The sequence below is a fragment of the Actinia tenebrosa genome, unplaced genomic scaffold (genome assembly GCF_029948245.1).
Source record: "Actinia tenebrosa isolate PJP-AT-01 unplaced genomic scaffold, QUT_ActTen_1.0 PGA_scaffold16__25_contigs__length_10494907, whole genome shotgun sequence".
NCBI classification, from domain to species: domain Eukaryota; kingdom Metazoa; phylum Cnidaria; class Anthozoa; order Actiniaria; family Actiniidae; genus Actinia; species Actinia tenebrosa.
The window spans coordinates 8,711,811-8,738,281 of record NW_028292576.1 but is presented as its reverse complement, the minus strand read 5'-3'; the positions used below and the strand labels follow the sequence as shown (position 1 = coordinate 8,738,281).

At 36.7% G+C, this 26,471-nt stretch overlaps 3 protein-coding genes across 6 annotated transcripts; 1 reads left to right on the top strand and 2 right to left on the bottom strand.

The window, feature by feature from the left end:
- Positions 1-20: 20 nt before the first annotated feature.
- On the top strand, positions 21-11,129 carry LOC116304234 ((3R)-3-hydroxyacyl-CoA dehydrogenase). Of its 2 annotated transcripts, XR_016119960.1 has the most exons (11): positions 21-102; positions 690-1,009; positions 1,238-1,333; positions 1,671-1,756; positions 2,237-2,321; positions 2,595-2,637; positions 2,873-2,947; positions 3,488-3,582; positions 5,300-5,368; positions 7,006-7,147; positions 10,517-11,129. XR_016119960.1 is itself a non-coding variant. In XM_031713940.1 (8 exons), the coding sequence occupies exons 1-8, from the start codon at positions 51-53 to the stop codon at positions 3,502-3,504; spliced, it is 774 nt and encodes a 257-aa protein (XP_031569800.1). In that variant the 5' UTR covers positions 21-50; the 3' UTR covers positions 3,505-4,356. The 2 variants fall into 2 exon arrangements, 1 of the variants encoding a protein (XP_031569800.1); XM_031713940.1 differs by lacking the exons at positions 5,300-5,368; positions 7,006-7,147; positions 10,517-11,129 and having other exon boundaries at positions 3,488-4,356.
- On the bottom strand, positions 3,802-18,654 carry LOC116304233 (synaptotagmin 1). Of its 3 annotated transcripts, none has more exons than XM_031713937.2 (7): positions 18,470-18,654; positions 15,473-15,789; positions 11,141-11,395; positions 10,488-10,648; positions 8,513-8,746; positions 7,787-7,910; positions 3,802-6,739 (listed from the first exon to the last, which is right to left on the bottom strand). In XM_031713937.2, exons 2-7 carry the CDS (start codon positions 15,654-15,656, stop codon positions 6,435-6,437), a joined length of 1,263 nt encoding a protein of 420 aa, XP_031569797.2. In that variant the 5' UTR covers positions 15,657-15,789; positions 18,470-18,654; the 3' UTR covers positions 3,802-6,434. The 3 variants fall into 3 exon arrangements, with proteins under 3 accessions (XP_031569797.2, XP_031569798.2, XP_031569799.2); XM_031713938.2 differs by lacking the exon at positions 18,470-18,654 and adding an exon at positions 17,676-17,885; XM_031713939.2 differs by lacking the exons at positions 15,473-15,789; positions 18,470-18,654 and adding exons at positions 12,905-12,945; positions 13,031-13,176.
- A 1,021-nt stretch (positions 18,655-19,675) lies between these two features.
- Positions 19,676-23,427, bottom strand: LOC116304225 (synaptotagmin-9). Its single transcript, XM_089030942.1, has 3 exons — positions 22,756-23,427; positions 22,184-22,319; positions 19,676-20,839 (listed from the first exon to the last, which is right to left on the bottom strand). The coding sequence occupies exons 1-3, from the start codon at positions 23,425-23,427 to the stop codon at positions 20,532-20,534; spliced, it is 1,116 nt and encodes a 371-aa protein (XP_088887068.1). The 3' UTR covers positions 19,676-20,531.
- Positions 23,428-26,471: the final 3,044 nt, after the last annotated feature.

The following is a 26,471-nucleotide window of genomic DNA, read 5'->3' as shown; positions in this document are numbered from 1 at the left end:
CTGTTTAACAATGTTTCTATACTGGGTTGCCTGTGGTATGTGTTTTCAACATGGCGGCTGCGAATGGTCTCTTACTTTCAGGCCGCTTAGCTCTTGTAACAGGTAAGAAACAATAAATCTAAGCTCTGGTAGTAGTAGGAGTGTGATTTTACTAGTACTTGGCCCTTAAAACTAAGCTGTATAAAGAAGCTAGTTGCTGTGACGTAAGCTATTGTGTTTATCTTGCCAACCAGATATCGATTAGCTGATCGATGAATCAAAGCAAATTGTCAAGAACTATTGTGATGAAGTTGGCAAATTAACATCACAATAATAATGGTTGTCAATACCAAGTGTGCTATTAAATGCTGATGGTGATGATTATGGTTGTGATTATCAGTGATGATGATGACTGATGATGGTGATGATAGTGGTGGTGATGATGATGAGGGTGGTGATGATAATAATAATAATACTAATAAATATGTTTTTATATAATGCTTCCCATGACTCGAAGCACTTATGATAGAGGTGGTGGTGATGATAGAGGTGATGGTGATGATGGTGGTGATGATAGTGGGGATGATGATGATGATGGTGGTGGTGGTGGTGGTGGTGGTGGTAGTGGTGATGGTGATGATGATAGTGATGATGATGATAAACACCTGATAATGGTGGCCCAATATTTATTTCTTCGGGTTTGTTTACAGGTGGTGCTAGTGGGATAGGAAGAGCCATATGCCAGACACTAGCCAAAGCCGGTGCATCAGTAGCAGTTGTAGATAGAAATATTGAAGGTGCCAAGGAAACTGGCAACAGCCTTTCAAAAAATGATGGCAATCAGCTGCATTCTTACCATGCCACTGACGTAGTCTCATCACTTCAAGTTAATAAATTGATCTTGAAAGTGCAAGAAGATCATCAGAGACCACCTTGTATCTTGGTTAATTCTGCAGGAATCACAAGAGATGCTTTCTTCTTGAAGATGAATGAAGAGGCTTTTGATGAAGTTATTGATGTCAACCTCAAAGTAATAACCCACTTTCAATATATGCTTTATTGCTTGTCACACACAAAGGTTTCAGTTTGTACATGAGGTTGTGGGCTATATTAAATTTATTCTTTTCTCTGGTCACAAATTACAGAGCATTATTGTCAGAACCTTTTTGTGTGACAAGCAATGCATATCTTGGAATTGACATTGCATAGCACTTTTTACCATGAGAATTTTTTATGATCTTTTACTTTTTTTTCGCAGGGTACATTCTTGATGTCACAATTTGCATCCAAAGCAATGGTTGAAAGCAAGATAAGCAATGGTTCCATAATCAACATTGCTAGTATTGTCGGAAAGGTAAGAGATGAAATCAGTGAAAAATAAACCATTAGGGGCACAATGACCTTTGACTATAACAATGAACTTTTGGGTATATATTGTAATCTAAAGCTTATAGAGATGGTTTTTGAAGGAGGCAGCTGTACCATTCAAGAGTGGCATAGCAAAAGTACCAGAGCTAAAGGGGTGGGCACCCATGTTTTGGTGCAAAAATTGCCAACGAAAATCACATTTACTTAAACAAAATAGGAAAAAAGGAAAGTTTTTGATTTTAGGGACAGCAGTCACTCCTCTTGTATGCCCCTGGTAATCAATTGTTTTTAGTTTTGAACATATTATTTCTTATTCCCTCCAGACAGGCAACATAGGTCAAGCAAACTATACAGCTTCAAAGGCAGGGGTTGAAGGCTTGACAAGAACATGTGCTCTTGAGCTGGCAAGGTTTTGTATCAACCAAGTTGTTGATAATAATGTTTGCAGATGTATGGCTGTTATCCCGGGGAGCAGGGGGGGGGGGGGGGGGCTCCAATTGAATAAGGGAGGGGATGCTTGTTGTATCTATTAGAGTTCTATATCTGCAATTTGGTACTGTACCTCTTAGGATATCACAAATCTAAAAGGACTACCAGAGAGTAAGCCAGTACCTCTTAGGGTGTTTTTGAGGCAATAAGACAGTAACCTGAGATTATAATTATGATGACAGTCAGAATTGGCAGTTGTAATTCAGGATATAAAATTCTTTCTTGTTGTTTCTGACTGTTTTTTTTGCAACTTTTAATAGAATAAGATGCATTTGCAACATCTTCTAATCAGACTTACACAGCATATAATAGGTGCGGCTATCCCCCAAAACTGCAATGTATAATGGGAATGTTGAATGAAGAAGTCTCTGCTTAAATATGTTGGTGTTGTTTTTTCCAGGTTTGGTATCAGGTGTAATGCCGTTCTTCCTGGATTCATTCATTCTCCCATGACTGAGAAAATCCCAGAACAAATTACTCAAAAAGTAAGAGACGCCACAGGAAATTAAAACAAAGCATGACACACATTCATAGTCGATATATGGATATACCTACCTGTCTACCCAACCAATCATACAACTATCCTTTCCATTTTCCATCCATCCATCCATCCATTTTTTCATTCACTTCCTATTCCAAACTAGTTGGTGAAACAAGAAATCCCCCTTGGTTGTGTGGCAAAACCATCTCTTTTCTTTTTTTTTTAAGATTCCCATCTGCTTATTCATTTTCGTTTTTTTATTCACTTCCTATACTAGATAGTAAAAATGGTCCCCTTGAGTCGTATCGGACAACCATCAGGTATATACATGTACTTAATCATTTCCGATTTGTTATCACAACGGAATCCATTCATGTTATAATATTAATAAGAGAGAAGGCATTTAACCCATGAAATAAAAAATACTAGTCAACGTGTAATAGTCAAGTAGACAAAAAAGAAGACATTCATTCTAATGTGTATTAGTCTAACATCTATTTTACGGGTTTAATGACTTCACACTATAGCTACTGTGAAAATGTCTCATCTTTTCAGAAATAGCAGAGGTGGTCAATTTTCTGGCCTCAGACCTCAGCAGCTACATTACTGGAGCCTCTATTGAAGTGACAGGTATGTCTGAAGTTTTCAATCACAGTTACAAACATACACTTTATAGCAGATGGCAACACCTGCATTATTTATCTAGGTTATTGATTAGTCTCCTACGCAGCTGCTATTAGTGTCGTCACGCAACCTCACTCCCCTAAGTAGGAGACTAGGTTACTGATGCTCTGTTCAACTGTCAGGTGGTTCTCTTGCATCCCCCACATTTTTAACATATATAATAAATTTGTTTTATTGTTTTAACTTTAGTTTTTAAGAACAAAATGAGCCTTGGAGGTTCAAACCCAATCTTGCTTCCAGATAAAAAAATTCTAAGAAAAGTTTTTGTATGCTGAATATATTCTTTTTCTAAAATGAACCTACCTTCAAACCTTAAGCCAAGGGAACATTATTTTATTTCATTTTAATTTTCATTTTCATTTCATTTCATTTCATTTCATTTCATCTCATTTCATTTCATCTCATCTCATTTCATTTCATCTCATTTCATTTCATTTCATCTTATTTCATCTCATTTCATCTTATTTTATTTTATTATTTTTGAAGGAGGACTATCAATGTAATCCAGCAACTTTGAAACACCATTTTTAGTATCAGTACTTTGATCTTCCATAAAATAGAGAAGTTATATTGGACAAATGGTGAGAAAAAAGTGCATCACAATTTTTATAAATTATTGTCGTATGATAATAAGAAACCAATAAAGCAAAAGAAGATAATAGAATTTTAGCTGTCTACTATACACTGTGTGTTATGCTTACCCATAGTATCCTTTTATATTTTTCATGGACCAAATAAATTCACTCTTTGAAAATACGTCATAGTCAAATAGACACAAAAGTGAACAATGCAAATAAGAGTACAGCTATCCTTATCCCAGGATACAAAACATTTTTATTTAATTTAGTGATTTTGTGACAAATGTGTACTTATGACACACTTACCTAGTGATTTTACAATTTGTCAAAGGTCTTTCAATGTCATATCTGGTTTCATGACCAGCAATAACACTGTGCGCTGCCTAAGTATTTATGCAGGGTAAAAAAATGAAATTCAACTTTAATGATCAGATAGTTTATAATCAAGCAAAAACTGGCAGGCTTTCATCTTTTTCAGCTGAAAGTCAATCAACAAAATGCCGTTGATCGGCTGACAGTTGGTCTACAAATGGCAGTTAATTGGCCAACAATTGTTTGACAAATGGCAATAATCAGCCTTTTATGATGGCACCGTCCATACCTCCATTAGTTTTTAAAGGCTAATGTGAAATGCACTACTGAGTGATAGCTAGGTTCGCCATTATCGAACCTGTCAAGCCTAGCTTTGATCATTGATAGTCATTTATCTGTCCATACTTGTTAGTAATTGTAATTGATATCAAGACTACATAATAAACCTTTATCTTCAAACTCTAATCTAGTTATGAGCCTGACTTACATATTATAATATTTATGTTTTCTAAAGCATGGGCAGCGTTATAATTTTTTCACAGGTACTTGCCATTATTTTTATGACCAAGCATATCGTTAACTCGTCAACGATATGTATTTAAACATCTTATACCCATAAAGTTCTTGTTATATTCATCTAATATAAGATTCATTAAATCTTTTGACTACGATATTTAGTTATCTTTCTTGTGGGTATTAGTTGCTTACATTTGTGTTATTCATGCTTGCGATGGTGCAAGCTATAGGCCTAGGCTTGTATGTTAGAAGAGTGGATAGCACTATCTGATGGTTAAATACTTATTTGATGGATAAGTTGATATGCTTATCCAATAAATTTAATTATTGGATAGGATTCATCCATCAAATAGTGCTATCCATCCTTCATACAACCACTGGTCCTGCAATGTTGGAATTAAAGCAAGCTAGCTGAAACCCACAATATGTTCACTTCATTTTTATGAAGTGTGAAAGCATACTTTTCACTTGCTATAGCCTGTGTGAGGGAGTTTAGAAGGAAACAGAGGGGATTGGGCACCCAAAGTGCCGCTATGCCACCTACATTTGCTAGAATTATTCCTAGTATTTTCATGTTTCTATGACAACAACTGTAAAACATTGTAGTTATTTTGGCCTTGGTATAAAAAATGCTAACTGAAATGGTTTCAAATTTGTTTGACAGAAGCTAGAATGCAGGAAAAGGTGGATTATCTGTATATAGCTGTTGCTTAAATCACAGAAACATGAAATCATATGACCTGTTAGTCCAGATATCCTTAAACATATATCAATATCTGGAAGTACACCCCATCTAGTCTAGCGACATTCCATCAATCTTATTAATCTTATTAATTTGATTTAGTATAGTATTAATACTGTACATTGTTTTGTACCTTTTTTACTTATTTAGAAAAAAGCCAAGTTGCTATGGCGACAAGGAATAACATCTTCATGCTTATAGTTATCCTTGCCAAATAAGGTACAGGGACCCCAGGCAAGACTATTATGTCAGCATATAACAGCAGATATTTGTGTATCCAACAAATAGACTTCTTCTATAAGCAAAGAATGCTACATATTAAGTTTAATAGCAATGTCAAAAAGAGTTTTGTTTTTTCAGACACACATATTTACTGTCATAGCAGAGGGCTCTCTGTAGTGGTGCTTAACAGATTATTGTGGGACAGGAAATACCAACGAACTGAAAAGTGAAGTTTGAGCAAACCTTAGGAGCAGACTCATAATAATTATTAATAATAATTATTAATACTTAAAATATTTAATAGCTACATTACTTTTAACCCCCTCCCTCCCCTCCCACCCTCATAAAAGAACATACCATACTTCTCACATTACTACTCCCTTTTGAAGCCCTTTTGCCCCTTTTTTAGGGAGCAAATGCTTTTTTAAAATTTTGGACCAGCAAAGAAAACATGTAATATTGCTAATTACATATCATAAATATAATATAAAAAATCAAATACATTAGTAAAAAACCATTAAAAATTAAAACCCAAATTATACATTCATTAAATTGGATGCTATGATTTTCCATCTTAAACCTCTCGGAAATACTGTATTTATCGCATTAGATATGCTTGAGCCTTTTTCACCATGTTGGTTGACGATAACAAAGCATTCCTCATTAGCTTCTCTTGTTAGATCAACCAACATGGCGGCTGTTTCATTGTTATTTATATCTTTAAGGATTTTTGGTCATGTGGATGCACTCCAAGAATACCTGCACTATAGCATTACTACCATATCCTGCCAGGCCGTGTTATGCCATGCTACATCATGTTATACCATACCATACTAAACCCTACCACCCCTGTGTTATACCAAGCCATCCCTTACATGTTTTGTTTTTGGACACCTTACGAGTCCATCCCAGAAAAGGCTGAGTCCATCGCAAGTGGCCTAAAATGGAAAATCATTGCCCCCAAACTTAACGGGTCTATCTTGCATAATAAACTTTGAAAACAAAACCCTAACATTTATACATGCAAAAGATTCTTAGGGGTTAATAATTGCATCAGGATACGTTAATTGTGCAACGTGTGCCACTGTGTCACTGCTCTTCTCGGAGATCCCAGCATATCCACCCAATGTCTTAAATCAGCTCCACTTGAAAGCTCCCCAACAACACATTTCCCAATCATTTCGCTTCTTCCCACACGGTCGTAGTCCAGTACTGAGATAATGAGAGAGGATTGTTCGATCTTTTCGAAGGGGACTTGGAAAGTGAAGGTTTCGTTGAAGTAGGGATCGAGCGTCCGCTTTTTTACCGTCGTCTTTTTCTTTTTAATCTTGCGACCTTCTTGTACCAGTGCGATCTTCACATATGGATCTGTAAGAAAGGAGTAAATAACTGCCATCATTTAAGCGATAATCGGGACGAGGAGCGGTCGATACGGGCTTAAGGATTTTCGCTGGAAAATGCGTTTCTCGTGTTTTCGAGATTTAGCCAATTAAAATTCCCAACCAGCGTGACGAAGCTTGGCCTTGAAAAACAAACGTGCGCAAAAAAGATGCGCACAAACAATTCTTCTTCTTGTCCTCTCTAAAATAGATAGATGGTTTTGATATTTTTTCTTTCTTGATTTATGAATTCAGGACCATACTTCCAGACATCTAGTGCTGAACCGTCGTATGGCAGCGCGAAGCATTTACGGCTACGCCGGAGATTTCGACCCCGACACCGCTATCCGAAGAATTACAGACTGATCAGGAAGCTCGGCCGAAGCTTAAGGGAGAGGTTAGTCGGCCCCTAGACCGTAGATGATTAACCCCTTCGGCTATGACCAGTAAACTCAAACTTCTGATTGTGACGCTGATGGCTTTGAACGCACACTCACTCCTTTCCATGTGGGACTAGCCGCGACATTTATTTTCACACGAAAGCTTGGGGTAAAAATACAAATTGTGGCGCATGCGTATTTCAGATCGTGTTTAAAGATTTCATGATCCTTTAATCATGAAAAAAAATGCTTAAAGATACTGCATTATTCAAGTTTTCAATATTACGAGAACTCGATCAGTAGTTGCGAGCTGGCCGTTTCCGTGAAGGCCGTCGATCAAAATTTTTGGCTGGGATCAGTAAAAAAACAATTTTGAAAATAATGATAATAATAATAATCGAAAACTACTATACTAAGATTTAAAATTTACCCTTGATATTCAAGAACTGGCTTTTTGATTTTGTAAAGGAAAGTTAGTTTGGAATTTTTAACCTTTGAATAATTCGATCAATATATTTCCTTTCGTCTAATTTGCATACCGACTACAAGCATGGGAAGACGATTTTGTGTCCGCCTAACGAGAATTGCGCTTTCCAAAGTGGCTTCAACTATGGAAGTTAAAACAAACTAGAGCAGCTATTCAGCTACATACATACCGGAGTATCCTGATAAATCCATACTCTTGAGGGACTTGGCTTCTACGATCGTTATCTGTAGTTTTCCCGCAGTGGGAACGTAGCGAAGCGAAAAGCAAATCTCTCCTAATTCAGATCTTGAGCCCTGGAAGAAAATACAAAAATTAATTTTAACTAAAGATATTTTAATTTCTTGTGCGCAAAAATAGAACACCAGGTAAAGTTAGATGGTTTTCACACGGCGCAATGGCACTTAGAAGTTAAATCTAGCGTGCGCGCTGTGATTGGTAAAACTGAGTTACCTCTTCCACTGGATAGATGCAAGAGAAGCATTTTGCACAGCTTATCTTATATGCTGCAGTAAATTGTAAAATTATACAAGGGTGATTGAACATGAAGCGCAGTGTTTGCATGTCATCGTGGATTGATAATAAGATTTTTGGATTCGTTTAGTCGTTCTGCAACCCCCACATTGGACCCGTATACAGCAATTTCGAAAAACGTCGTTCCGATGCGAGATCTGAAATGGGATATCTGAGACTAAACAGACTTTTTTGTCTTATGTTTTCTGCCTAAAATACGAAAAATAAAATCTCTACCTTAAAGGTCATGTCTCATATTCCAATCTAAAAGGAAGATACGTGGTTTGGCAGTGAATATATTATATTTTGAAGCGTGTTACTCTGCCTAAGATTTCAGATCTCCGACCGGCAACGCTTTTTTTAAAACAATTGTATGTCAACATACTCCAGTGGCAGAGCGAGAGGAATGGGGAGGAGTTAGAACTCTCCATTCATTGATACTGGAGGCTAAATCCACGTCTATCAGCGGAAGCCTCGCCTCTCCGATCAGGTCATGGCGGGAAAATCGATCGAAGTCGTACAACTCCATGAGTAAAATTCTGTTGGTGATTTCGCTGTAAGGGATGTTTTTGAAAACAAATGTCTCGTTGAAGACAGGATTGAGCGTCCTTCGATGTACCTAGAAGAAGAGAAAAGATGAGTGAGTGAGTGACCCTTTAAGGCTTAGGGTTATTTACTGGGACACGAATATGTTTTGGGGAAAATTTAAAAAATATGTATGGATGATGTTGAAGAAGATAATGATGATGCATGAAGATGTTGATGACGATGGTGATAGTGACGATACTGTTGATGATATTGATGATGATGGTGATGAATACGATAGTTATGATGATGCTTGTGATCCATATTATGATGATGGTGAATGCATATGATGCTGTTGATGATGATGATTATATTGCTGATACTGCACGGGATGATTATAATGATGGTGATGATGATGACAACGATTACGATGTTAATGATTGCTATGATATTGATAATGATGATGAAAATGATGATGGTTATGTCGTGCATGTGGAAAGCACTTGCAATTTCTCAGCTTATGTCTGTGAGATATACAAGGCGCCTTCTCCAAGCATTTTTTGATCGGCTTAGCTATAATAGATTCGCGCTGTGCCGCTGATTCAAAGAATAACGTCAACTCCGTATATCATTACAGAAATCTCCTCCATACTATGGCAATTTGCCATCTTTCCTGCTTGCAGAGGTTTTTTCTGCGCTCTGTTCCATTTTCCCGACCAGTCTGCCTACGGAGGAGAAGAAAAACAACCAGCTCTGCTCGCAGTACTTGCCGTCAAGCGGGCTACCACAGAAAAAAACTATCAGATGACTATGTTTTGCGTACGTTTCAATAAAATCAAATTTTTATTTATCTGAGCAAGTAAGGCGTCGTAAGGCGTAACGTGGGAGTAACGTCTGCATTGACGACCAAATACGAACAAACAGCCCTTGGCTGAGAACTTGTTTTGTACATATCAGATGACTATGTTTTGCGTACGTTTCAATAAGATCAATTTTTTATTTGTCTGAGCAAGTAAGGCGTCGTAAGGCGTAACGTGGGAGTAACGTCTGCATTGACGACCAAATACGAACAAACAGCCCTTGGCTGAGAACTTGTTTTGTACAGTAGAGAAAAAATGTAAAATGTTTATGCTGGGTCAGTAATATTATTGCCAGACCTCAACGTGGGAAGATAAAATGTATGTGGATTACTACCCGGAACGTATAAACAAAGCATAACTAAAGCCAAAATATTATTTAAATAACAGGGCCAAATTCCTCTTTACCACATGCAAACCCTTGTGGTCTGGCATTTGTCGATTTTGTCAATTTTGTAAAACGCATTACGTAGGTTTCGTGGATAACAATGAGACTATATTTTACTCGGTTGACCATATATTAGTGTTATGAATACTGAATAGCTGGGAGATATAATTTATATTTTTGATCGCAATGATATTGTGATTGAGAAACTATTTGGGTGCTTGTTGTGAATTAACTTTAACGCAACCGAGAATCGAGTTTTCGTTCATTTATATAGACCCCCTCGGTGGGGTTCTGTTCTTGGTGGTAATATGAGAATTGATGTGTTCAAATGAGAGAAAATTAAAGAGAGAGAGAATGAATGAAAAATAAAAAATGGATGGATGGATGGATGGATGGATGGATGGATGGATGGATGGATGGAAAATGAGACGAAAATGGCAGTTGAATGATCCATGAAAACTTCTTAAGAAGAAAGACTATGTAATAACCGATAGGCGATAGGTAAAAGGACGGATATAAGGGAGAAGTCTTAAGGAAACTATGAACTGACGAGATATCAAGCAAGAAAATAATCAATAAGTTAAACAAACCTTTGTCTCCATCTTTTTCTTCTTGTCAGGTAACAAGTAAATTTTCACATAAGGATCAGACGAGCCACTAAAATCCTTGGCTGGAATATCCTCAGCTTTTATTATTCCAATGGTCAACGTGTTGTCATTAAAACTGTAGTCGAGAGTGAAGTTTATTCGACCTGAAGAGAGAGAAAAACAGCACATTAAGAAAGGAGATATGTAGGAGGTGTATGAGGCAAGCAGGCAAGCAGGCAAGCAGGCAAGCAGGCAAGCAGGCAAGCAGGCAAGCAGGCAAGCAGGCAAGCAGGCAAGCAGGCAAGCAGGCAAGCAGGCAAGCAGGCAAGCAAGCAAGCAGGCACGCAGGCAAGCAGGCACGCAGACAAGACAAGCAAACAAAACAGCAATCAAGCAAACAATAAAGGAAGCAAGGAGGCAGGCAAACACGCAAGCTGGCAAAAGCGCAATCAGACAAACACGCAAGCAAGCAAGGAAACAAGAGAAAAGACAGGCATGCAAACAAGGAAGCAAGGAAGCAAGCAAGGAGACAGGCAGGCAAACGAGGAAGCAAGCAAACAATTGATTGAAGGAAGAAAGAAAGAAAGCAACCAATTGCATCAGCTTTGTTGATTTAGATAACCAGAAATAAAAGTTCACAGACAATATTATCCTACCTATTTTTACTCCGGAACTAACGTCAGAATGATAGTCTTCACTATTGTAATCCAATTCATCCATAGATGGCTGTACTTTTTCTTGATAACTGGCGCCTATCTTCACAGCCTGAAGATCCACTCTTTCTTTGCCATTTTTCTTGTCTTTGTCCTTTTTATCTTTCTTTCCACATTTCCGACAACAGCAACAATATATACAGAATATTATGACGAGGGCTGCTACGAGTCCAGCTACTGCTATAATCCATATGGGCACTATGAACAGAACAGAAAAGGTGTTAAAAAATCTCTTACGGATTAATACGTGATGGTAGTGCAGATGGATGGACAGCCTGTGAAATATAGAGAGCTGCTATGAGTCCAGTTACTGTAATGACTCTATACAGTAAATAAAATGGGAACACAAACAGAAAGACGTTTAAAAAAATATCTGAGGGACAAATGACGGAAGAGTAGATGGATGGAAAAAAGGACAGCGTGTCGGTTATGATAAATTACTATCGTTTAAAGCAGTTCAACTCGTACAGAAAATTGTTCCAGTTAAGTTTTTGAACGAATTTTATTTCTTGTCTCTTTACGTTTCGAGCAGCTTCTATAAAAAAAACTCAAAAACAAGTAAAACGATTTTTTTATTATTCGGAAAAAAAGGAAGGAAGGAAGGAAGGAAGGAAGGAAGGAAGGAAGGAAGGAAGGAAGGAAGGAAGGAAGGAAGGAAGGAAGGAAGAAAGAAATAAAGAAAGGAATAAAGAAAGGAAGAAAGAAAGAAATAGAAGGTGAGTAAGAGAAAAAATATACACTGGCACCCACCAGGTACGTAGCATTAGATTAGTATGAAATCCCTCTTAAAGCTACCCCTTTTAGTACATTTTCCAAGTCAGTTTTTCTATAATCTTCAATGACAAAACAGCAAAGGCCATTGGAAGTCCGCAAGACTCGGAGGCGTTCTAATGACGGCGTGTAATATAAGAAAGTAATTAGTAAACCCCTTGAAACGTCAGTTAGCAAAAAGAGCTTGCTAATATCATCCCCAAGAATAGCAAGTTAATGAAATTCAGCCCTAGCGGCTAATTTTCTCTCAATTCTTACGGTTTAGTGAATAAAAACAACTACATTTTCATATCTTAATAATATTCATCGATCGTTCGACTTCGTTCGCTATCTCAAACACGATAGCAACGACAGCCCTAACCAAATTCATTCTGCTGACAACTATCAATAAGACTTATATACCACTCTTTCAAAAACAAAAACGATTTATCATACATTAAAAACAAACTCAGAATCTTTATAAAATCGCTGGAACATCCATGAGTTTTTCGTCAAAGAAGAAAAATTCCTGAATTTCTAGACGCAAAGTCGATATTCCTTACTTCATTAATTCAATATCAATCAGATTTTTTGGTCTTAGACAACGAAATGTTTTAACGTCGCATTACCAGGAATATTGATAACATAAATAAATGCTCTTTTCGATAAAATTTGTAATACATGGAAGTTTTAGAGAAAGATATGAAGGACAATTTTTAGCGAGTTTGGTGATGGATTTGACCAAAACAAATTTATGAGATATTTTTAACATTCGTCATTTTGCTTTCCGTATTTTTTTTAGTCTACTTCATGACCGTGGTTCCTGACTATAAATTTACAAGCGATAAAAAAGACTTCGGCAGAAGAAGATATATATTGGTAAAAGCTGATATATATTTACAAGTATTTTTTGACATATGTTTTTTTATTTGAGATTTACTAAGAAAACTAACTAACCTTTTTTCAGAGACTCTTTGGCCGATTCAAGGCTCATCTTTCTTCTCGAAGATCAAAAAATAAATAAATAAATCAAGAATCGAATATTCTGTCGATCGTAGACCACCTCTCATTTATCATTAATACCTTTTCTTTCTTCGTGAAATATGGAACGTTCAGTGTGGGAATAAAATCAACCACACGTAATGAATTCCCAGAATTCCATGGAATTTGAATATGGAATTGCAAAACAGGGTTTTAAAAAGACTTCACACCGCAAATAAACCACACGGATTCAACTCCTACTCGTAGCCTTTTTGATGTACATATTCTCTATTAGGAAAATTAGCCCTTTTTCGCTGCCGATACGACAGCTGTAAAATGAAATATTATTTCCTTTCACATGAGCCAGCCCGGCTCGGAACGAGTTATATGATTGGATTAAAAAACAATAGATTGGTCATTCAGACAATAGCACTAAACCTAACCTTACAAAACCGGTACTGTACTTAGGAAGCAATGAAAATGGATTCCTGTTTTTTAAAATAATTCCAATATAATATGAGAACTACTTGTAAACTAAGACAATGATAAATTTGAAATTAATTTTGAAATATTTAAAAAAAGGATTTGTTTATTTTTTAAATATACGGAGCTGTCGTTAAGCGAAATAGAGTTAACGTCCTGATATGATCGTGTCTTACAAAGAGATTTTTTTCTTCCTCGGCGTGAATGATTTATCAACCAATCGCAAGTGGTATCAATAGTTTATTCGCCTCTCACCCTCTGGGGTCTCAAATTCGATTCCTAGACTCAGCATCACATGGCAGTAGATTTTGTTAAGGCCCGTTTACACTAGCGATTTTTGGCGGCGATTTTTGCTGCGATTTTTTTGAGATTTTGTCCATAATAAATAATAGTAAAGAATTTACTTGTAAAGTTTATTTCAGGATACCAAGATTTTCCTAGACGAATGTCTCTTTTGAAGGGTGAGACAAAAGACCTCACATTTCCGAAAAGTGCCACAAAAATCGCGCTGCAAATCGCCGCAAAAATCGCTAGTGTAAACGGGGCTTACACAGGCGATTTTTTCGGCGATTTGCAGCGCGATTTCCACTGCGATTCTTGCGGCGATTCACGTGCGATCATAATTCGCTCGAAAAACAAGAAAATATCTAGAAAATACCTTTTATAAATAGCATTGGCGGGAAAAATCAAAATGACAAGCTAAATTGATTCATTTTGAATAATGAATAGCGCGCCTTTTAAACGCGCCAAATAGTCGACGTGACAATGTAGTGGACGTTGATTCTTAACAATTAAAATTTTTTCCTTTCCACAACATTGCCGGGAGACAAAATAAGGCATACGGAATTCCAATTGAATGACATGGAAACAACTTGCGGATTGACGTTGACAAATCCGTTTTGTTAAAACCGTAACCTTGATCGATTGCCTCTCGGAAGTTAAAGAAGAGACTGGTAATGATGTCGCATCGCATAGCATTGTGGGTCTGAGCTTTAGACGCGTGATGCAATGCAACTGTTGCGCGCAGCTATACTTAAGTTTCATCGTTTGAACACGCGCAAAACGTTGATAGCAATGGTGTGATGTTTTCAGCCAAAAAAAATCGTCTTCTCTCTACTACTGGCTTTGATTTGAGGGGAAAATATATATTCTTATGAAACGCAAAATTAAGATTTTTTGTCAAAGTGAAATTTTATCCATATTTATGTGACTGCATGAGACAAATAAAAGATACTTTAGGGAATGACAAAAGCTAAGTCATCTTTTGCTGGTTGTGCTCTCATATAACTCCATTACATTTTCTGGTGAATTTTATATCAACAGCTAAATGACAAGTTTTCAATACAAATGTACAATGATATTTCAATAAAGTTAGTCACCAAAAAACCTAGAAAGCTGAGATCACTGAGGATCATGGAAAACTTTTAATATCAAACAAGTAAAGCTTTTGATACGATTTGCAGCTTGAGGATGCTCAGAAGAGGTGAGACTGTAACTGGTAAAAGATCTAAAATCCATCAACAGTTATTAAAGTGGTTGAAACATGTAAAATGTAACTACCCATAATCCTTGTTGGTCTCAGCTTTGTAACTTTTCAGGCGACTAATTTTATTGAAATAAGTGTATGGATGATTTAGCATAAAGGACTTGAAGACTACTGATACCACACAATACACCGTTCTCATAATGGCTGAAAAGGGCACAAAAATAACGAGGTCGGCAGCCAGTCATTTAGTTCACAATACAAGATATAAAAGTACATTAAATGACTTTATAAGAGAAAAGTATAGAAATTTACCTATTGTTTTGACCTGTATTCGCACTATCCACCTTTATTCTGAATGAGCAGCCTTGCTCAGCCTTACAAGATGACTGGGTGACCTCATTTTTGTTCCGTCGTCAGCCATTATGAGAATGGTGTATAGAATACTTTCTGGTTCACAGCACACGACTGGCAGCTGTTTGTACCTCAGTGAAGGCTGGTAATGAGATTCATTTCAGTTCTGCTTCCCTTACATCCCCCATCCCCTCCCTCCCTTCCCCAAGTTTAGCACTACATACCTTGTGACAAAATTGACCCAGAATGTTCAGTCTTTGTAATTGAAATACTTGGTGTTGGACTTGGGTTTTTATTGACTTGTGCTGGGGACTGAAGTTGCTGTTGCTTGCTATCCCTCTGGTTTTGATTTTGATTTTGAAGCTTTGTCATCCACCTTGTAGGCTGGTGTTTATTGGTGTTGTTCATAATTGCCTTGTACTTGATTTAGTTCATGAATTCTATTTGTTGTGAATGTCTGTATATAGTTTCTTAATTTCAACCTTCCTTTTCAAGTCATTTTAATGTTGAGTTTTCTTCAAAGAGATGAAACTTGAAATACCTGAAAAAATATGGAAATTAAGACACATTTTAAATAATGAGACAGCTTCAGAAAAAAGGACTTGAATTTTTACAGTACACATGTTGAATAATTTATAAGATTAATCAAATTCTTAATAACTTATAAATAAAAGAATAGTACTCAATGTGGAAGGACAGGGTGTATAAAAAGTGAAAGTACCGGGTATGTGCCGGACATTTTCAAAAATAGCCCTAAAAGGTACTGAACGTCTTAAGCTTTTAAAAAGGTGGCTGTACAAATTTTAAACCCTGAGAGATACCACACAAAACTAGTCGTGAATGGCTGTTGAAATGTTTTCCGAGTATCATTCTGAGTATTAAGAGCACCTAAAGCCATGCGTGGTTATAAATCACCAAAAAGTGATGGATTCTTCCGTTTTCGAAACACTAAAATATACCAAGAAATGCCAAAATTCTAAATTTATTCCAACACCTTAAAACAGTTCCAGACTTCTTATTCTTATTATTATAATATTTTATTTATATAAAAGTTATGACACGCATACCTGATGCTTTTACCCCGCAGTCACTCTCCCCTCTCCCACCCTCCGATTATTGTTGTTTTGCTTTAATTGTATGTACGATATATAATTTTTAGAGCATCATTTATTATTGACAAACATTAACTTACAGCCCGGAATATATGTGGGAGTGAGGAATGTCAAAAACGACAGTTAAAAAATACCTCTTGTCAAAGTGACTTTAAGGATTAGAAAATAAGACATCAAATTGAATTTTTATCCTAATATTTGATTTCGCTGCTGTTTTTATCAAAACATCCCACACCATCCGGAATGGAATGACCATGGTACATTAAACCCCGTCAAAACACAGGCAACATACTGCGTCTCCTGGTTATAGCAAGGGGTTAATCATCTACTACGGTCTAGGGGCCGACTAACCTCTTCCTTAGGCTTCGGCCGAGCTTTCTGATCAGTCTGTATAAAAATCCTTGGATAGCGGTGTCGGGGTCGAAATCTCCGGTATAGCCGTTAATGCTTTGCACTACCAATGCGCCGCATTGCGTCTGCAAGTATGATCCTAAATTTGTCAATTACTAATCCTTAAAGTTATTTTGTCAGAAGTTTTTTTTAATATCCATGGAAAAGATAACGAAAATTCAAAGAAATACTGTCAGTGACGTCAATGAAAATTAAATCTGCATTACTTTCTACACACACAAAATAAACTTCATGCAAGAAGGCGTTAATTCTAAACACAATAATAAGTTATGCAAATAATTGAAATTCTTTTTCAAAGTATATAGTATATGACTATTGTTTTTGACAAAGATGATGACATAACCATTACTTAGCATATTGAATGAAACTATTAATCTATAGCAACTCGAAATCATCAATTTTCTTAAGGAAAACAAATTAACTAGTTGCTATTTTAGGATAGGAAGGTCGAGCGAATTTGTTTCAAAGGACTTGTTTTTAATCTACTCGAGCATGATTTATACGTTATAGCCTACGGGCTAAATTCACGTGACCGTGATCCGTGGTGAAAATTTAAAGAGCAAGAGACGAATATTCATGATGTGAAAGGACTAAACCCTGCATTATTATTCATTGTAATGAACGTTAATTATTCTACAACTTCCTCTCCAAGGAAACTAGAGTTGATTAAGAAGAAACATTAAGTTAACATTCCACGTCAATTTACTCTTCCAGTGGGTAAATAGTTATGAAATTATAAACCCGAAAAACAGTCAAAAATAATCATCATTCATCATCATTATAATTTTATATTTCTCTATATATTTTTCCTTGTCTATTAAATTCATATTTTAGGAAGTATATGTTATATATTTTATACTTATTAAGGTAGACTATTTTGTCAAGAATGGCGCTTTTCAATTACCTTTTTCAGCGACTGCGTTTTCGAGCGCTTTCATTCGAATCGCTTATTTACTGGTGTTTCATTTTGCCTTCGACGAGTTATCCTTTGTTCCATCAGATACTACACCGAGCGTAAACCATTCTTACACATATGAACATCCAGGTTTATAATAACACGCCAATTCTAGACCAGTCCGTTTCAACTTTGAGAGTTATTTTCCCGATACGTTTTCCCGATTTCTTTGTACGCCATCTTGAAGTCTTCGAACAACACTGACGTCTCGTTATACAAATTTTGTGGTATTTTGAACTTCTGATCTAAGTTATAAATATTTGATGCCCTTTTACCTGCTCTATGTTATTCGTTTCTTCCTTTTCGCGTTGCCTCCCCTAACGAATAATTGTGACTCGAATTCTGCTTAGTATATTTGCTGTTTCTTTGTTTTTTCCTCTCTCTAAATAATCCTTATCGTAATTATAATTTTAATATCTATATCAGTAGAAGTTGATTTTGTTTTGCTTTTTTTTGAAAAGAAATAAGCTCCAAAAGCGCGAAGCACGGAAGCGTAACTTGCAGTGCTAATGGTTTTTAAACGGCTAACGCTTTTTTCTGTTGGATTTTTATCTGAACGATTCTTTAACCGCGAGCCCCATTTTAAAGCGCTTTCTCGACCATATGAGTTCATTCGCAATTGAGTAGAAACCCAAGCAATTGTTCTGATAAGATTTTGATTAATGTTTTCGATAAAATCGTGAGAATCAATGAAGACAATCTGAATAACAAGAAACGAATATTAACAAATATACAAGATTTACCTTGGGTCTTGAATGAAAGAACTCTTGATAACTTGGTGAAACGTTTGACGTTCAATCTCAAATATAAAGCTAAAGATTTTATATTGCTAAATATTTTCTCTGCCTAAATCCATAGCGGAGTTTGTGAACGAATCCAGACTGATGTGTTCATCAGTGAGTTGGTTTTAAAAATGTGCTCAATTCATATGCAAATTAACTGATCAAAACTATGATCATTCGAGCAAAGAAAAGTCCATAATAACGAGGCGAGCCCACGTCTTATAATGTACTAGACTAGACACAATAATGCGCATTATGAGAAATGTAAAACTTTTAGAATGTGCATTTGAAAATTTGATTTATAGGCTAAAAATGCGCAGTGTGGACCTTAGCTTATAACAATATAAATATTTTTAAATTGTAAGAAGAAGTCAAAATATAAAATGTAGAGCTCACAGCTGTGCGCTCATTGTTATCGCTTCAATAAAACATAATAAAGATTCTACAACTTGTCATGGTTATTATTTTATGAAATTAAGAATTGATGCAGCTTCTGGTGGTTAATTCAGCACTCACAGCCACATTTTGATATTTGCTATGAATGATTAATGTTATGAGTCGGTAAAACGGGTGTATATCGGAAAGCGATTGGTAGTCATTGTCTTTGACTATTCTTTATCTTATCTCTCTCTCTCTCTCACTGTCTCTGGCTCTGTTTCTTCATTCATCCATCCCTCCCCTCCCTCCCTCCCGCCCTCCCTCCTCCCTCCCTCCCTCCCTCCCTCCCTCCCTCCATCCATCCATATATCCATCCATCCATCCATCCATCTATCCATCCATCCATCCATCCATCCATCCATCCATCCATCCATCCATCCACCCATCCACCCATCCACCCACCCATCCATCCATCCATCCATCCATCCATCCATCCATCCATCCATCCACCCATCCATCCATCCATCCGTCCGTCCGTTCGTCCGTCTTCCCTCCCTCCCTCCCTCCATTCATCCATCTATCCATCTTTTTAAGGTGCCTTTTCCCCCAATGGGCATATATAATTAAATGTCATTAATCCCAGAGAGCAGTTCACATCCTTCCTCTGTCACCCACGATAATAAGACCATCAGATGGCTACGAGCACGCGATGCTAAGCCCCTTTAATACTAAATTCAGATGTTCAGAATTTACTAACAAACACATTACAAAGTACAAATATTACAATGATTATAATATTGAATTTATTTATTTATTTATTTATCAACAATATTTATATATTGAATTATAAGTTGTTTTTCGATCAAAATTCAATCCAAAAGTTTTCATGTGCGTGGGAAGTGTAGCACTAGGCACTAACTGTGGCACTAAATATGGCTTTCTTATTTATGAGGCAATCAAAACCCACGAATGCGCACCTCCACCAATCACAATACTGGAAAAGACCACGTGATGATCATTGGATTGTGTAGCATTTTCCCATTTCAGCCATGTTTTATTCCCTTAGAAATTAAGATTCTTTGTATGAGTTGAAACCTTCGAAATAATTTCGTATCAATGTTGATATCTTGGAAGCTAGTGCTTTGAATAAAAGAAGAAAATTGTCAAAGGTGTTTTACCTCAAGTACAAATTTAATCGCAGTCAATATTCTGTCAAAGTAAATGCTATAAATAGCTCACAATTTATTAAACACTATTGCTTGGTATCGAGATGAATAAATTTTTATTACCAGTCTTTAGTGAAGAGCAAACACTGCCCGTCATGTGCTATCAACCAGAGAGTATTCTATTTCTTGGTATCATTGAGTTGAATGAATCTTATTACAAGTCAACGATGAGAAGCAAGCAGCTGCCACTGGTGTGAAGGCTTTACTGGAGGTTGTTTCAGGGTTTGATCTATGGTTAGCCATGCCCTGACTTGGAAGAGTCCAGAGGTTGTTTCATTGTTCTGAATCTGTCAGTTAGCCACACCCTGAATTAGAGCAACCCAGAAAGTGTTTCAGTGTTCAATCTGTGAGTTAGCTGCGCCCTGACTTTGATCAGCCCAGGGGTTGTTTCAGGGTTCGATAAAACTGATATGAAGGCTTTACAATGTGAGCCTGTGCCAAGCTGCTACTGGTCGACGAGGCGACGCCAGCATTTGATGCCAATGACTCAGCGCTTCACCAATCGTCGGCGAGCCAATAACCACGCGACCAATCACATCGCTCCGTGTACTGCCAATCAATTTATCAGCCACTGATATGACGAAAATGACGCGGTCAAGGAGATGGACTGGAATATCGAACATCATTGATTCATTGTACACCGGATTGGTTTCTTGTTGTCGCGTTGAGGTTTTTTTCTTTTTAATTTTGTGACCATCAAAAAGTAGGACTACTTTCACAAACGGATCTAAAAAATAAAAAAAATATTAAAAAAAAATTTATCCAATTTTGGATCAGTTAACTTTGTACATTCAAATTTGGTGTCCCCAGACGTTTTTAATGAGTAGAATTCATCCAAACTCTCAAACCGCTGAATGGCTTCCCAGCTTTGATTGGATAGGTGCACTTTATTGGTACCATTTTATTGGTTGTGAGCGGAAGCCATTTAAAAGCACCTAAAATTCATGCGCAGTTACGCGTTCAATTCAATCAAATTTTTTATATAGAATTGTAGAATGAGCACTTCGCCAAAAAAGGATTTGAAGATAAAGAAAATAGGCTAATGTCAAATGGCATTTTTTAATCCCTAAGTGATGGGGAGTATGGGTGGCGTGCGCTTCTAATACATTGCCTCTAATTACTTTGGTCGTGGATTCTTGCCATCGCATGTAAGTAGAGTTGCTTGTCGTCTTTCTTCCGTGTGCTCCGAGGGTTTTTCTCCGTGATCTCCGTTTTTTCTCCCTCCGCAAAGATTGACTAAATACCAATTCGATCATGTATATGAGTGCCACAGTTTTGATAGCCATTGGCTATTAAGTGCTACCCACGTAAAATAGGAACACTGTTTTATCTATTTAAAATATATTTAATTTATCCATTTAGAAAATATTCGCATGAGTGGGATGAAAGAATTGGCATTTTTTGATATGCGCTTTAGGTTATATCTAGTCGCGCCAAATATAGACACTCATATACTGACTGCCTTTACAGCGAGCGCTAGATAATAGTTCCTGCAATTAGGAAAAGCTCGTTAACTCAGAACTTAAATAGCTTTATTACATTCCCAATTTTGAGCAGGTAGATCGTATCTGCGTGGGGGAGGGCGAGGGCGAGGGGGAGGGGAAAGAGGTAAGGGGTGGGGGAGGAGGAAGGAAGTGGTTGAGAGAGTCGGAAGCATTCACTAGCATTGGTTCTTCCTTGAAACTTTTAGTGCTTATGCGACGTCGTAGTAATAATCACCTTCATTTAGCGAGGATAGCACATAACAGTTTGCACTGACAAACTTGTGGCTCTCCAAAAAGGATTTAAAATATATAATTTTTAGGATTGTTTTTGACGATTGCAAAATTTACGAAAGCGAAGCCAGTGGAGATTTCATTCAAAACATTGTCAGTAAAGTAAACATCACCGCAGACGACACGCACAACATCATGCTTCTGGATGGGTCATGCATATTCTTGAATGTGCACAAAAGAAGAAGTGATGATAATTTATACATTGTAAGTAATTGTGGGATATCTATAGTTATGTTATTTTTATGTTTCATTTTCGGTGCGTCTAGAATATGTGGTAGAAAGTAGTCAAAACTTACTTATAGTCCTTGGTTCAGATCTCCATTCACTGAATGGTGGATTCAAGTTTCGTGCTTTCATTATAACTATCGACAATCTTTCTGCTGTAGGGAGGTAACTGAGCGAGAACATCAACTCTCCTAAATTTCTGTGATCCTAAGAAATACAACAAGTTAATGCGGTGTGTGCAACCATGTGACTCAAAATCCTTTGAGATATGAATAACAATGAAACAGTGGAATATAGTCCCATTCACAGCACCCAGTGAGCTTGCAATGATAAATACCTTTTTTTGCAACCTTGGACAATTATTCACATGTCTCTATCATTGTAAGCTCACCGTTCGTCTTGCTTCGATGCAAAGGTGCGGCTGCCTTTCAAGGTGGTGCAGGGAACTGTGAAGGGGACTATTGTTAATGTTGAGCTGGTAAGGGACGGCCATTACAAGAGTCATGGAGGGTGGGGGTTGGGAAAATTATGCATGTGAGAAGAAGTACTTGAGACAGAAATTTAGGAATAGACTATACTCATCGCCGTACAATGTTTTCCCATTTCAGACCACGTGTCATTCCCTTAAGTATAAATAACTTACCATTAGTGGTTCTTTGATGTCTCTGTCCAAAGCCACAGTCTCATCCATTTTGATCACGTCACCCAGACCAATTTTAATCTCCCCAATCACGTGATGTCGGGAATAGCTATCCACTTCCCAAACAGAAACTTTCAAAATTGTTTCTTTCAGTTCGTTCAGCTCGACGTTAAACTGAAACTCCTTATCGTATTTAGGATTGAAATTTTTCCTGATGATTTTTGTTTGTCCTTTGTTAAGGTCGTTAGGATCTGGTTCGAGTTTGACCCGCACGTAGGAATCTACTGGTTCCCAGAAATCTCGTCCAACAAGATTACAACCTTGAATTATGCGAAGCAAAAGGATTTTCAAATTTCCTTTGTATTCCAAAGAAAATTTCAAGTTTCCTTTTTCTCTGCGAGGACTCATGAAACTGGCAGTTCTAACCTTCAAGGTCCCGTAGGTGTTTGACTTGTTTTCGTGTACACATTCAGGACACTTGTCTTTTGTATTTTTCCATGGATACTTATTGATTTTCTGTTTCCTCTTCAGCAAAGAATCGTCCTTATACTCAGGACCGTTGCTTTTTAGTCTTCGCAGTTTACATACCATACAAACGACCATTAATATCAAAATAGCAAGGGCTCCGCTAACTATCCCTAACTTGGCTTCCTCTGTTAGGCTGAGCATCAGCATGAGATATTCAGCGCTTTAGAGACACTGGAACAAATAGGGAATAGAAATGGATTTTTTGAGCTAAGTAAGATATATTCCTGCCCTAAACAACAGTGCTAATAATATATATTCGTTAATTATATTCATTAAGTTTCTAAATGATTAAATATTTGAATTATCGACTCCTAATCATGTTAATTCATTAGTGAGTGATTGACGTAGGAAGGCGCACGCGCATTTTGGCGCGAAATCTTCCCTCCCAATCCACAGCCATCGAAGCTGATTTAGTCGCATGATGCATTTTGGCTCATCTAAATGTGGAATAATATCGATTTATATTTCACATCTCAAAATGGCAAGGAAATAAAACCATGGAATTGACCCCATCCTTTGAGTCAATCACAGGAACGCAAGACAAAGAATCATCCAATCGGACACAGCCGCTATAAGACTAATGGCACGGCACGGTATGATATCCCTTGACTGCTTTAATTTTGCCTTTTTAAAAGTCATAAAAATTGCCCTAAAGATGCTTTATATACATTTTGTAGTAATCTTATTAATATGTGGTTTAATGCCTGCCAACACTACTGCTCGAGTTTCTTTACGATATTTTAGGACCGTGGCTGTTGTTCCTGCCCTTTATTTATGATAAGCCCACGAGACGCCACCGACGTAGCAGATGTGACAAACAATTAAGCTGCCATTCAGACGTGGGGGTCATGTAAGGTTCATTACTGACTGTCAGAGTGCTAGAAATACAATCTAAGTAAGTTTGGTCACAATATGAGGACAAGTTCGCGCAAGACTCTAGTAACGTAAACGATCTCTCAAAAATAATAATTGAAATCACGAATTAAAACTGAAAAAAAATGAATGAATGAAAGAAGATAAAATGAATTGCAAAATAAAAATATGAAAAAAAAAAAAAAAAAAAAAAAAAAAAAAGAGAACGAAAGAAAAAAGAAAAAAACAAAAACAAAAACGAGGTCATTTAACATCGTCCTTTTTGGCCGTAGGTAAAAGCGCGCCATAGGAGTAGATAGCCCTAAATATATATTTTTACATTCAAAATCACATTAAAAATCTAAAATGGTTCGGATTTCCACTTGTGTTATTTGGAAAAAATATCAGTAAATTGTGACTTTTTAAAATGATATTTAAAGAGACAAAACTGTTTTAAAATAATTATGAATTTTAAGTTGAAAATGCATGTGATAAAATGTGACTGTAAGTTATAGGCTTTACTACTTACCAAGATCTTTTTTCGTCCTTTAAAACGACGAATTCCACAATGAAAGTTGACGAGAAATCCCTCATTTCGAAGCCAAAACATAAATCTTATATATCGATAGTCCTCGAGTTCAACTTTCTTGTGGCAATGACTCAAATTGTGAAGAATTGAAGAGGACATACATTACGTGAAATGTTAAATTTGGAAATGCTTTGAATGTTTGTTTTGACGGAAAATAATATCAATATCGACGACAACGGTATTTTCGAAACAGAGCTGGTCTTATTTGCTTGTTAAAATTTTGTATTTGTTCTTTAGAATTGAATTGTTCAGGTGGATTTGATGAAGCTATTGAAGGAACAGCGTATGACAAAGTAAAACCTGTAAATAAAGGGCCGGCCATGGCCAAGGTACCTAGTGAAGAACGGGTCATTAGGTTTGACTACCAGTAATATAATGTGAAAACAAATTTACTATACTACAAATCCAAGTTTAATGCTGTAAAAAAGTAGAGAAAAAAATCGTCAAGAAATGTAGAAGTTGACCGCAAAGGTATAGTAACGGAGGCGAGGAAATAAGATTTAGAACTGAATTAGAATTTGCGAAATTTCATTCCATTGGTCTGGTTTCCACCAGTAGAGGTCTTAAAGGGTCACGTGCCGGACGTTATGGATGTCGGAAGAGTCGGATGTCGGCCACGTACGTTGGATGGCTGACTTTTTTCTCGAGGAGTTTTGAAGTTTTTCCGCCTTCTTTTTCGCCCGCCCTTTTTATTTTTTTAACTCTTGCTGTCCAGTATGACTGCAGTTGTCTTATCTTATATAACATGAGTGAAGACCAAGAAGTCAAATCAGTGAAATGGCTGGTAAAACTAACAACCTCCCCACCCCCCCCCCCCCCCAAACTCATATTCGTTATCATTAATCAAATACCTTATTAAATCTATAAACGTTTTTTCTTTTTTTATTTCTGACCAATATCACCACCCTTCATGATATAATTTCATATATTCAATCTTATCAATATCATAGATACTTATGTCAATAAAGTTAGTCACCTGAAAAGCTACAAAGCTGAGACCGACAAAAATTGTTGATCAATACACGTGTAACATGTTTCATCTGCTTAAGAGCTTTTACCAATTACAGTTTCACCTCCTGTGAGCATCCTCAAGCCGCAGTTTGTATCTAAATGAGACCATTTTCGAATTAGTCAAACACCGCTGTGTTCATTGATTACTGACTCGCTTATACAGGGTTAGACTCATTTCAGTGTCCAAATATTCACAAATACCAACGGTAAAGTAAAGAATGCACAAGTTCAACTACAATACATTAAACACTTTGAAATTCCACGGACCTTCGCTGGAATACATATAAATATTCAAAGTAATTCCATACGAAATCGAGGCCAACCCTGTAGAGCAGAGGATTAAAAATTGAAGTATTCTTACTTATCGGATTTGAATCGACGATGTCCCATGATGCTCAGCGGTCTTAGGTTTCTAGTTTTTTGGTGATTAACTTTATTGAAATATTTATATATGTGTATCAAGAAGAAAAAACAATACTTCACAAGAATCGAAGTATTGACTTAATACATAGCCATATTGTTAATTAACATTCCAAACCAACCGAAATAAAAATAAAAAAATCGATGGTTTTCCGTATATATATAAAATAAATGACAATTTCATTTGACTTTAACCCTTAAGTTAGTCCGTTTTATATACACACCTTTATTGTCTTTAGTTTTAAATTTCGTATAACTGTCAAAAAGTCGGTCATGTCCTTGCTATGGTGTGACTGTGATGGTGCCAAGACAGAGTGTT